Source organism: Heterodontus francisci, chromosome 10, assembly GCF_036365525.1.
Source record: "Heterodontus francisci isolate sHetFra1 chromosome 10, sHetFra1.hap1, whole genome shotgun sequence".
In the NCBI taxonomy this organism is placed as follows: Eukaryota; Metazoa; Chordata; class Chondrichthyes; order Heterodontiformes; family Heterodontidae; genus Heterodontus; species Heterodontus francisci.
The window spans coordinates 32,719,953-32,732,818 of record NC_090380.1 but is presented as its reverse complement, the minus strand read 5'-3'; the positions used below and the strand labels follow the sequence as shown (position 1 = coordinate 32,732,818).

General features: G+C 43.8%; 1 protein-coding gene across 5 annotated transcripts in view; it reads left to right on the top strand.

The window, feature by feature from the left end:
* Positions 1-12,866, top strand: part of LOC137374385 (BEN domain-containing protein 2-like) — a 140,285-nt gene that overhangs the window by 15,152 nt on the left and 112,267 nt on the right. For 4 of the 5 annotated variants that reach the window (XR_010975814.1, XM_068040398.1, XM_068040401.1 and 1 more), the window contains exon 2: positions 8,028-8,189. The exons of the other annotated variant lie outside the window; for it this stretch is intronic. Coding sequence is in view for 3 of the 4 variants with exons in the window: in XM_068040398.1 (XP_067896499.1) it covers positions 8,028-8,189 (162 nt within the window). In the remaining variant the exon portion in view is untranslated. The remainder of the gene's footprint in view (positions 1-8,027; positions 8,190-12,866) is intronic. 5 annotated transcript variants of the gene reach the window in all.

The window sequence follows — 12,866 nt, the reverse complement described above, 5'->3', positions numbered from 1 at the left end:
GCTGGCCAGGCCAGCATTTATTGCCCATCCCTAATTGCCCTTGAGAAGGTAGTGGTGAGCTGCCTTCTTGAACTGCTGCAGTCCATTTGGGGTAGGTATACCCACAGTGCTGTTAAGAAGGGAGTTCCAGGATTTTGACCCAGCGACAGTGAAGGAACGGCGATATAGTTCCAAGTCAGGATGGTGTGTGACTTGGAGGGGAACTTGCAGGTAGTGGTGTTCCCATGCATTTGCTGCCCATGTCCTTCTAGTTGGTAGAGGTCACGGGTTTGGAAGGTGCTGTCTAAGGAGCCTTGGTGCTTTGCTGCAGTGCATCTTGTAGATGGTACACACTGCTGCCACTGTGAGTCAGTGGTGGAAGGAGTGAATGTTGAAGGTGGTGGATGGGGTGCCAATCAAGCGGGCTGCTTTGTCCTGGATGGTGTCTAGCTTCTTGAGTGTTGTTGGAGCTGCACCCATCCTGGCAAGTGGAGAGTATTCAATCACACTCCTGACTTGTGCCTTGTAGATGGTGGACAGGCTTTGGGGAGTCAGGAGGTGAGTTACTCGCCTCAGGATTCCTAAACTCTGACCTGCTCTTGTAGCCACGGTATTTATATGGCTACTCCAGTTCAGTTTCTGGTCAATGGTAGCCCCTAGGATGTTGATAGTGGGGGATTCAGCGATGGTAATGCCGTTGAATGTCAAGGGGTGATGGTTAGATTCTGTCTTGTTTGAGATGGTCATTGCCTGGCACGTGTGGCGCAAATGTTATTTGCCACTTATCAGCTCAAGCCTGGATATTGTTCAGGTCTTACTGCATTTCTACACGGACTGCTTCAGTATCTGAGGAGTCTCGAATGGTGCTGAACATTGTGCAATCATCAGCGAACATCCCCACTTCTGACCTTATGATTGAAGGTAGGTCATTGATGAAGCAGCTGAAGATGGTTGGGCCTAGGATTCTACCCTGAGGAATTCCTGCAGTGATGTCCTGGAGCTGAGATGATTGACCTCCAACAACCACAACCATCTTCCTTTGCGCGAGGTATGACTCCAGCCAGTGGAGAGATTTCCCCCTGATTCCCATTGACCTCAGGTTTGCTAGGGCTCCTTGATGCCATACTCGGTCAAATGCTGCCTTGATGTCAAGGGCAGTCGCTCTCACCTCACCTCTTGAGTTCAGCTCTTTTGTCCATGTTTGAACCAAGGCTGTAATGAGGTCAGGAGCTGAGTGGCCCTGGCGGAATCCAAACTGAGCGTCACTGAGCAGGTTATTGCTAAGCAAGTGCTGCTTGATGGCACTGTTGATGACACCTTCCATCACTTTACATGTTGGCCTTTATTGCATGAAGATTAGAGTACAGGAATAAGGAAGTCTTGCTACAGTTGTCCAGAGTTTTAGTGAGACTACACCTGGTGTACTCTGCGCAGTTTTCGTCTCCACATCTAAGGAAGGATATACTTGCCTTACAGGCGGTACAGTGAAGGTTTACTAGATTGGTTCCTGGGATGAGAGGGTTGTCCTATGCTGAGAGGCTGAGTAAATTGGGTCTGTACTCTCTGGAATTTAGAAGAATGAAAGATGATCTCATTGAAACATACAAGATTATGAAGGGGCTTGACAAGGTAGATACTGAGCGGTTGTTTCCCCTAGCTAGGGAATTTAGAACATGGGGGCACAGTCTCAGGATAAGGGGCTGATCATTTAGGTCTGAGATGAGGAGAAATTTCTTCACTCAAAGGTTTGTGAATCTTTGGAATTGTCTACCCCAGAGGGTTTTGAATGCTCCATTGTTTCATATATTTAAGACTAAGATAGAAAGATTTTTGGTCACTCCGGGAATCATGGGATATATAGCACAGGTGGAAAAATGGAGTTCAGGCAGAAGATCATATTGAATGGCAGAGCAGGCTCGAGGGGGTGCATAGTCTACTGTTGCTTCTATTTCTTCAGTTCATGTTCTTATTGTTTTACTAACAATACAGAGTGCTTTGGCATGCCTGCACCTTTAGGATGTGCATGAGCAGTTGGCAGAGCGTAGTCTGTTGTACCTCTGTTGTACAACAAGCTTACAATGAAGAGGGATTAAAATGTATTACAAGGTAGCATTTTCAAGGGAAGTAAGCTGAGAGCAGCAGTTACTTTAATAACTTTCCTGAGAAGAGCGCACTTTCTCTGGACTTGCCCCAGTATTTTGTGAACAGCTGACATTTCCATTACCCTGCACCTGAGGAACAGTGGTCCTAATGCCACTGCAGTAGGAATACAGTAAAGTGCCAACCTTGCAGCATGAGCAGGGGTTGTTTGTATCTTAACAAGTCGATCTTAGAGCTGGGTTTCATGGCTGCGCCATCACCTTAATTTGGAGCTGTTACATTTATTTCAGTTGAACATTCTTGGCAAATTCTTACGCAAGAACTGAAGCATTTCCTTTTTGCAGGAGGAAATCAATAAGTAGTGACCATCTGCCACTTAAATCACTTTCCCTGCTGGGTGACCACAGGCAATGTCTGGAGGAAAGCTCTTCCTGCTTTTGAGATAAGATCCTCTTGACTAGAGGAAAATACATGCTAATAAATGGGTGAAAATAAAGACATAGACCCTGATATTTTCATTCATATACTTGTTTCAACAAGTCTGTAATCACATTTACAAATAATATGTTTCTGATTCATTAAAACTGACACACAGGCAGAAGTATCAGGGTAATTGTTTCTTTAAAAAAAACATGTCCAGTGAGATCAAAATGGTGTTTGGAACTCATTGTGGCGACTGTGTTGTTTGAATTGGCTTTGTATTGAGACAGGATAATAAAACTATCAGTTATGCTTCAGGTGAACATTGATTCTTGCTACAGACTAAGACTTCATGAACAAAACAGAGGTTCTGAAGTGTAAAATAGGTTCAAATTACTGTCTTTTGTGAACATTCTGCTTAACTGTAGTCATTAATCAAAGACAGCCAAGGTATGTTGGAACTCCGCACAAGTGGAACATTGCCTTTTTTATAGAACAGAAATATTGCTAAGATGGAACAGTCCATCTTTAGATAGCAATAAAACTGTAGACTTTTATTCTAAGTGGTAATAACAGGCAGAGGTGCCACAAGTAGGTGAGGACCCCTTGGGGCAGAATTTCCTATCTACTCACAGCCAGAGACGGATTTAATTGTGGCAAAAAGCAAATATGCAGTGTAATAGATCTGTAATTTCCTGCAATTATGCATGTTTCAAAATGGGTGTAAAATGAAGTCCAGAATTTTTGAACTTTTAAAAAAAAAAGTATCCTCATTGAGAACTGCACTGTATAGTTTGATTCTTTGAATGCATTTTTATAGCATCAGTAGAAGTCACATTAAAATTCGAGAAGCTTCCTCGCTTACATGTTCTGAAACATGCTGTGTCTCGTGTGCATGAATGATGACTGAATACCTTTAATTTTCATTCTAAACCGAAGAAATAAATTGTGTGAGTTTGATGGTTTCTTCAGGTCTTGACTTTCTGCTGCTTTCCATTTGTTTATGATCATTTTTACATTTTAGCATATATTAATTAGATTGGTAGGAATTTTGGAAGTAAATAGACATTGACAGAATTGGCACACAATGGGCAAAACTTCAGCTGTAACTTCCAGCTTCCCACAGGGAATTCCATCCCTATGTGTTTGATAGCATCTGTTACATTGAGAAAGCAGTATCATTTTGCAAACACTTTCTTGTCATTTTGTGTATCTTAATGTTTATGCAAATAAAATGCAACCTCGATCAATATGCTAATTAAACAATACCAAATACAAAAGAATTTTTTTTCTCTCCCAAAAAAGATGCATTTATGGTGATGTTCTGAGTTAGTCTGTAATAAGCAAAATTAACTAAACATTAGGTTAGCTGAATTATCCACTAATAAATAATTATATTTTTAAATGAACTATTATTCATTTAGTACCAAATGTGGGCAAAGGGAAGCTTAAGCAATACTACAACTTCAGGACATTCTTGTTAATTAAATGTTAAGCTGTATAAATTTCTGCAGTTCTACGTTTTGTGTAAAGAAAAAATGAACTTGCATTTACATAATTGCTTTTCATGTCCTCCGGACCTCCCAAAGTGCCGCAGGGTCAGTGAGTTACTTTTGAAGTGTGGTCATGGTTGTTTTGTAGGGAAACACTCTAGCGAGTCTGCATACAGTAATGTTCCACAAATGCCAATGAGATAAACAACCAGTTAATCTGTTTTTGGAAGTGTTGATTTATTTTTATTCATTCTTAGGACATGGATATCGCTGGCTAGGCCAGCGTTTATTGTCTGTCCCTAATTGCCCTTGTGAAGGTTGAGGTCTTGAACCGTTGCAGTCCATGTGGCATAGGTACACCCACAGTGCTGTTAGAGAGGGAATTCCAGGATTTTGACTCTGCGACAGTGAAGGAACAGCGATTATAGTTCCAAGTCAGGATGGTGTTTGGCTTGGAGGGGAACTTTCAGGTGATAGTGTTCTCATGTATTTGCTGCCTTTGTTCTTCTAGGTGATAGAGGTCGCAGGTTTAGAAGGTGTTATCGAAGGAGCCTTGGCAATTTGCTGTGGTGCATTTTATAGATGGTACACACTGCTGCCACTCTGCATCGGTGGTTGAGGGAGTGAATGTTTAAGGTTGTGGATGAGGTGCCAGTCAAGCAGGCTGCTTTGTCTTGGATGGTCTCGAGCTTCTTGAGTGTTGTTGGAGCTGCACCCATCCAGGCAAGTGGAGAGTATTCCATCACACACCTCACATATGCCTTGTAGATGGCTTTGGGGAGTTGGGAGGTGAGTTACTCGCCGCATTATTCTCAGCCTCTGACCTACTGTTGTAGCCACAGTATTTATGTGGTTGCTCCAGTTCATTTTCTGGTCAAAGGTAACCCCCATGATGTTGATGATGGGAGATTCAGTGATGGTAATGCCACTGAATGTCAGAGGTAATTAGATTCTCTCTTGCTGGAAATGGTGGTTGCCGGGCACTTGTGTGGCATGAATGTTACTTGCCACTTATCAGCCCAAGCATGAATGTTGTCCAGGTTTTGCTCCATGTGGGCATGGACTGCTTCAGTACCTCGGGATTGCGAATGGTACCGAACACTCTGCAATCATTAACGAACATCCTCACTTCTGAGCTTGTGTTGGAGGGAAGGTCATCGATGAAGCATCTGAAGATGGTTGGACCAGGGACACTTGAGGGATAAATATCAGCCAGGAGTGCCAGCCAACTCCTCTGCTCTTCTTTGAATTTGAGCATGGGGGCTTTTAAGTCCACGTGAGAGAGCAGATAGGGGTTTAGTTCAGCGTCTCAGCTGAAAGAGGGCAATAAAGAAAGAAAGAGAGATTTTGCAATAGGAATAAACACGAGGCTATAAGCGCTCACTGTTATTGAGGAGTAAATTGGACAACACTTCTGGCATCCACTTATGTGCAATTAAATGTCGAGGCTGTCGAATTTGTCCTGCTCCTCTACAAGCTTTGCTACACCGGTACCTCACCAACAAACTCAGCATTCAAACACTTGAAGAGCATGAAATTGCAGTATTTACCCATTAGATACCCACTAAACACATGGGAAAAAGCTAGGGCTTGTCCATTCAAGTGTTAGGGAATTTTTAATGGTGTGATATGTCTTAATTACAACCAAGCAACCTCCCTGGCACTGAAAATTAAATTTTGCAATTGTGGAGTCTCTTTCAGATTTTATTTATTGTTGGAGACTTTTAAAAAATCTTTCTCTTTTATCTATCTCTCTCTCTTTCTCAGTAACATATTTCTTTCCCTCTCTTTGCTTCTTGTACATGAATTTACATTGAATTACTGTTCTAACTTACATTTCCTGGTTTAGACTCTGCATGAGTCAGTAAGGGTTTTTCATCTGTTTGGTTGAAGAGACACGCTGTTGTTGTTTGCTCTGTTCACACAGTTCCTGAATCCCCTGTAGAAGGTTCTTGGCTATATCACACTCCCAAGGACCATAAGTTGCCATGCAAAAGCCCAGGAAAAGTCTGGGCAACTGTAAGTGTAATGAAGGAAGGGCGCATGCCATTCGTTTGCTGCTGATCACAAAATCTGGACCATCGTGTCTTTTGCAATCTCAAGAAAGCACTTTACAGCCAGTTAAGTACTTTGCAGTGTATTTCCTGCTCATTGGATTCAGCGGAGCTGCATTGCGCGCAGGGATAGGAAAACTTGGCCCAGGTATTGTCTTGGAGGATACAAGACTCAGTTCAAGCCGACAGACAAGGTCATGTTTGCTATGGGAAACTGTGAAGCATAGGACTTACAAAAAAATTAGGTCATAACATTAACATGACTGACTTTCAGAAAGGGACTAAACTCCTTCCTCAGTTATTGGAAGGCTATACTATTTATTATCTTCCACTCTCTTCCACAAGTTTTAACTTGGATTAATTAAATAGGTCAGTGCATGAATCTATAATGGTTGCCTTAGAATTTCCCTGTTATTATATCCTAAGTGTCTGTTCCAGTGATATTTTGTAATGTAATACTGCACCTTTACAGTTATCCTTGTCTTTAAAAACAATTAGAATTGTATACTATAGTGACAAGAAAGTAGAGAATAGGAGGCTTGCCAGGAGAGCATTGAAATAATCAGGTCAAAGGTGACAGTGACCCAGTATAAAACTTTCCTAATTTTCTGAATGCACAGCATGCTAAATATGGGCAGTTTCCTACCTCATTCCACCCAGGGGCAGCAAAACCTTGCAGAAACCTTTTGAAATGAAGTTTTGGTTGCATGCTTGTGTTTAAATTTAATTAATTAATGATTAAATGGGCTGTAGTGCAGAGAGGTGTAAATTGACTATTTTCATCAGCAGTTTGTACGAATAACCAACCAAGTGTATCATTCTTGGCGAACTAGTTACGTAGTGGTGATCTGCCCAAGGGCAGGTCCTCTGCTCATTTTTCCACTAGTTATTGTTATCAGGATTTAGCTCTACAGTACAGTCATACTCGTGAGTCAAAGAAATAAAGCAGCATTTTAGGGAACAAATGTTTGCATAATGATTGTAAGCTGGGACCTTTGGACTAATCATTCTGTTACTCAGGAGAGAGTCACTGAACCCCTAACCACTTCTGTAATTCATATTGGTATTGACACTGGTGATCATGCCCTGTAATTACTGTGCCTCGGCTCTGCCTCCACCCTGTTTGGCCTTTTGGCACCCGCCAACGAGCGGCTTCAACCCTGCCTGTGGTTAGTGCTGTCTAAGTGTGAGCAGTAGTCCAAACACCTATCTCTGTGTGTTTCCATCCATAATTATACAGAAATTATTCAGAAATGCTGATCCAGATCAGATGACTGAGACACAAAGGTTTGGTGAAAGTAGTTGCTCACAACGCTGCCCATTTATATAAATCGCTGCTCCACATGGTAGTTCAATCAAACTTATGTGGGTGGTGATTATTTTCAGGTTGAGAAATGTGATCCTGTCACAAAATGGTCTAAAGGACCATATTTTTTGGGGGGTTGGTGGGTGTTGTTTGTGTTTGGTCCTCAACAGTGAGCAATGGCATCCAGTGTCAGCATGTTCAGACTCCCTGCTTAAATGTGGCATGGGCAGGTGCGTAGTAAAGCTGATTGTATTCTATCCCATAAATATTTTTCAGATGAGCACCCCATCCACACATTGTGCTTTTTAAAAATTTCCATACATGTACCTTTCTGAGTGAGATCATGGCCTGGAATTTCCTCTTTGCAGCATTGGTTCTAGAGTCTTGGTGGGACATCCGCCAGTTGTTTGTGGCTCAGACCCGACATACATTCAGGGGTCAGAGCCTAATATTGATTCACAACGTCCGATGGCACGATTATTTTTGGATGGAAAGGCCCAGTATTGATGTAGAAGTTGCTGTAGCATTTTACATTTAACACAGCAAAGCTCCACATGTTGCTAAACCTGATTTACTTACAGTTCCACTTCTGATGCATCATTGAACCAGATCCAGTTCGTTAACAAACTAACTTTAAAAGACTTGAAATGACTACTTCCAAATCTTTCCTTTCAGTGAAAACAGAAGAGGAAATAGAAGCGCTGATTTTTGATGGAGTGGAGTTAGTTGACATTCACAATGTGGGAATTCCGCAGCAACCGCTTTCATTTAATGACGTTCCCTCAACTTCTCAAGTAAGCGATGAGCAAAGGAGATGTTTGGCAACTCTAGTATACTGTAAGTAACCTCACAAGCTGTTCTTTACTGCTTTGAATGCTAAATTCCATTTGTACAATTCAAAATACAAGAATTATAACGTATTCTCAGCAAAGCTATTACCCAAATGCTTAAAATACAGGTATCAAATTAATCTCTCGCTACTAGCTTTAACTCAATTTAAAATAAACAATCATTTCTAGCCTACATTTTCTGACTCAGCGCTTTCCCAAACATTTACCTCTCTAAATGTTCTTGTGTGATTGATGAAAATGCATAAAACATTTTTAATTCCACCCCTTTTAGTCCTTTTTTCTGACAATTTAGAGTCTTCCCAGGCTTTCAGCGGCCCTCTGCAAATATCACTCTCTATAGTTGGGTGTCATGCAGTGCGTGAGAATAGCATGGTGTAACTTGCCCCCTTAACCTTGGCTCTCGGTACCTGAACATTTTCTGGGAACCTGTTATCTTCCAGCTTCGCCTTTTATTCTCGGATTTCAGTTTTTGCTTGTTCAAGAATCTTGCACATAGACCGTCCTCCTTCAGTTGGGAGGATGAGATGGGTTCAAGTGCACTCTCTCTACTCTTTATCAATGCCACCTCATCATTGCTGCTCTAGGAGGTGCAGCTACTGTGAGGCAAGGCAGGGAGAGTCCATTTTCCCTTTCCTACACCCAGATTATATAACAACCTAACAGGGTATGCATGGGCAGGTGAAAGAGGCTTAGATCTGCAGTGACCAGCAGAGGAATGAAATTAATGCCGGCGCTAACTAGGAAACAATGGGACAATTTGTCCCTTCAATGCAGAAAAATATTCTAAGATGCTCCACAAAGATGTGAGGATAAAATGGGTACCAAGACAAAAAAGATATTAGGTGGGTGATAAAAGGTTTTGTTGTCAAGTTTTACAAGAGGAGAGGTGAGATAGAGAGGTAGATGGGTTTAGGAGGAAATTTCAGAGTGTGGGGCTGTAGGTAGCTGAAGCTACGGGAGCAAGGGTGTGGCAAAGGGAGAGGGGATGCGTCCGAGGCTGGAAATGCGGAACAGAAATTAAACTCAGCCCCCACCCCATTGCGGGGGCCTGCCTGAATGGCCCCAGTGACCCCGACCCCACTCACCTTTCCTGGGGTCTCCTCCTTCTTAGGTACTGTCGGGCCTCCTGCAGTACCGGCAGTTACCACTGCTTCTAATGGCGCTGCCGGTACTGCAGAGCTCCCAGCCCTCTGGCCGGTAGCTGTGGTGGCGGGAGCTTGTCTCTTAAAGGGGGATGTCCCTGACGGTGGGCAGTTAATTGGCTGCCCACCATGGAATGGCTTCGGGTGTCTGACGGAGGGCAGAGGCAGGGTCTCCCCCTGCCTTCTGGCCCAATGGCAGGACCCTGTTCTCAACAATAAAATGCAGCCCATAATTTTCCAAAGCTCTAGAGGTTGGAGATCGTGACTTTTGGTTTGGAAAATTACAAAGCCACTCCATCATTTCAGATGAGAGGGAGGCAGAAACCAGGAAACCACAGGCCTGTCAGTTTAACATCAATTGTGGGGAAGTTATGGAACCTATCGTCTGACACAGAGCAACTGAACACTTGGTCAAGTATCAGTTGATCAACAAGAGTCTTCGTGGATTTGTCAAGGATCACATCTGAGTGATCTAGTTGATTTTTGTTGAGGTGCTCACTAACAGGCGAGTGTTGTCTTCTGGAAAGTGTTTGATAAAGTTCCGCACAAGTGATTATTAGCAAATATATAAGTGCGTGGAATTTGAGGTACCCTTGTAACTTGGATCAGTAATTGGTTTGGAAGTAGGTGGCAGAGAGTAGGGATAAAGGGTGGATTCTTTGATTGTCAGGATGAGTAGTGGTGTTTTCCAGGGATCTGTACTGGCACCTAAGCTTTTCACCAAATATAACAATAATTTAGATATAGGAATAGAGTTGTACAGCCAAGTTGGCTGATAACACTAATTTAAGAGACACAATTAGTTGTGTAAATGAGAGCAGGAAGTTGCAAACAGACACTGACAAATGAATGGATCAAACTATGGCAGACAGTTCAATGTGGAGAAGTGTGTGGTCATCCACTTTGGATGCAAGAAAGACAAATCAGAATAATTTTTAAAATTGTGATTGATTCAGAACTGTGGCAGTGTAAAGGGATTTGGGTGACCATGTTCATAAATCACTATAAGCTGGTGCACAAATACAAAAAGTAATCAGAGGCTAATGGAATGTTGGCCTTTATTTTAAAGGGAGCTGAAATACAAAGAAGAGGAAGTGATGCTTCAATTGTGCAGAACTGTTATCATCTAAAGTACTATGTTCAGTTATTTAAATTCATTCATGGGATGTGGGTGGCACCAGCATTATTTGCCTATCCCTAATTGCCCTTGAGAAGGTGGTGGTGAGCTGCCTTCTTGAACCGCTGCAGGGTAGGCAGTGGCGTAGTGGTATTATCACTGGACTAGTAACCCAGAGACCCAGGGTATTTCTCTGTGGACATGGGTACGAATCCCACCACAGCAGAAGGTGGAATTTGAATTTAATTAATAAATCTGGAATTAAAAGCTAGTCTAATGATGGCCATGAAACCATTGTCGATTGTTGTAAAAACCCATCTGGTTCATTAATGTCCTTTAGGGAAGGAAATCTGCTGTCCTTACCTGGTCTGGCCTACATGTGACTCCAGACCCACAGCAATGTGGTTAACTCTTACATGCCCTCTGAAATGGCCTAGCAAGCCACTCAGTTGTACCTAACAGCTACGAAGTCAATAAAAAGGAATGAAACCGGACGGACCACACGGCATCGACCTAGGCACCGGAAACGACAATGGCAAACCCAGCCCTGTTGACCCTGCAAAGTCTTCCTTACTAACATTTGGGGGCTTGGGCCAAAGTTGGGAGAGCTGTCCCACAGACTAGTCAAGCAACAGCCTGACATAGTCATACTCACGGAATCATACCTTACAGACAATGTCCCAGACACTGCCATCACTGTCCCCGGGTATGTCCTGTCCCACCAGCAGGACAGACCCAGCAGAGGTGGTGGCACAGTGGTATACAGTAGGGAGGGAATTGCCCTGGGAGTCCTCAACATCGACTCTGGATACCATGAAGTCTCATGGCATCAGGTCAAACATGGGCAAGGTAACCTCCTACTGATTACCATCTACCGCCCTCCCTCAGATGATGACTCAGTACTCCTCCATGTTGAACACCACTTGGAGGAAGCACTGAGGGTGGCAAGGGCACAGAATGTAATCTGGGTGGGGGACTTCAACGTCCATCACCAAGAGTGGCTCGGTAGCACCACTACTGACCGAGCTGGCCGAGTACTAAAGGCCATAGCTGCTAGACTGGGTCTGCGGCAGGTGGTAAGGGAACCAACACGAGGAAAAAACATACTTGACCTCGTCCTCACCAATCTGCTTGCAGCAGATGCTTCTGTCTATGACTGTATTGGTAGGAGTGACCACTGCACAGTCCTTGTGGAGACGAAGTCCCACCTTCACATTGAGGATACCGTCCATCGTGTTGTGTGGCACTACCACTGTGCTAAATGGGATAGATTTCGAACAGATCTAGCAATGCAAAACTGGGCATCCATGAGGCGCTGTGGGCCATCAGCAGCAGCAGAATTGTACTCAACCACAATCTGTAACCTCATGGCCCGGCATATCCCCCACTCTTCCATTACCATCAAGCCAGGAGACCAACCCTGGTTCAATGAAGAGTGCAGGAGGGCATGCCAGGAGCAGCACCAGACATACCTCAAAATGAGGTGTCAACCTGGTGAAGCATGCCAAACTGCGTAAGCAGCATGCGATAGACAGAGCTAAGCGATCCCATAATCAACGGATCAGATCTAAGCTCTGCAGTCCTGCCACATCCAGCCGTGAATGGTGGTGAATGACAATTAAACAACTAACTGGAGGAGGTGGCTCCACAAATATCCCCATCCTCAATGATGGGGGAGCCCAGCACATCAGTGCGAAAGATAAGGCTGAAGCATTTGCAACAATCTTCAGCCAGAAGTGCCGAGTTGATGATCCATCTTGGCCTCCTCCTGAAGTCCCCAGCATCACAGTTGCCAGACTTAAGCCAATTCGATTAACTCCATGTGATATCGAGAAACGACTAAATGCACTGGATACTGCCATGGCTATGGGCCCTGACAATATTCCGGCAATAGTACTGAAGACCTGTGCTCCACAACTTGCCGTGCCCCCAGCCAAAATGTTCCAGTACAGCTACAACACTGGCATCTACACTGCAATGTGGAAAATTGCCCAGGTATGTCCTGTACACAAAAAGCAGGACAAGTCCAACCCGGCCAATTACCGCCGCATCAGCCTACTCTCAATCATCAGTAAAGTGATGGAAGGTGTCAGCAACAGTGCCATCAAGCAGCACTTGCTTAGCAATAACCTGCTCAGTGACGCTCAGTTTGGGTTCCGCCACGGCCACTCAGCTCCTGACCTCATTGCAGCCTTGATTCAAACATGGACAAAAGAGCTGAGGTGAGAATCTCTGCCCTTGACATCAAGGCAGCATTTGACCGAGTATGGCATCAAGGAGCCCTAGCAAAACTGAGGTCAATGGGAAACAGGGGGAAAACCCTCCGTGGCTGGAGTCATACCTAGCGCAAAGGAAGATGGTTGTGGTTGTTGGAGGTCAATCATCTGAGCTCCAGGACATCACT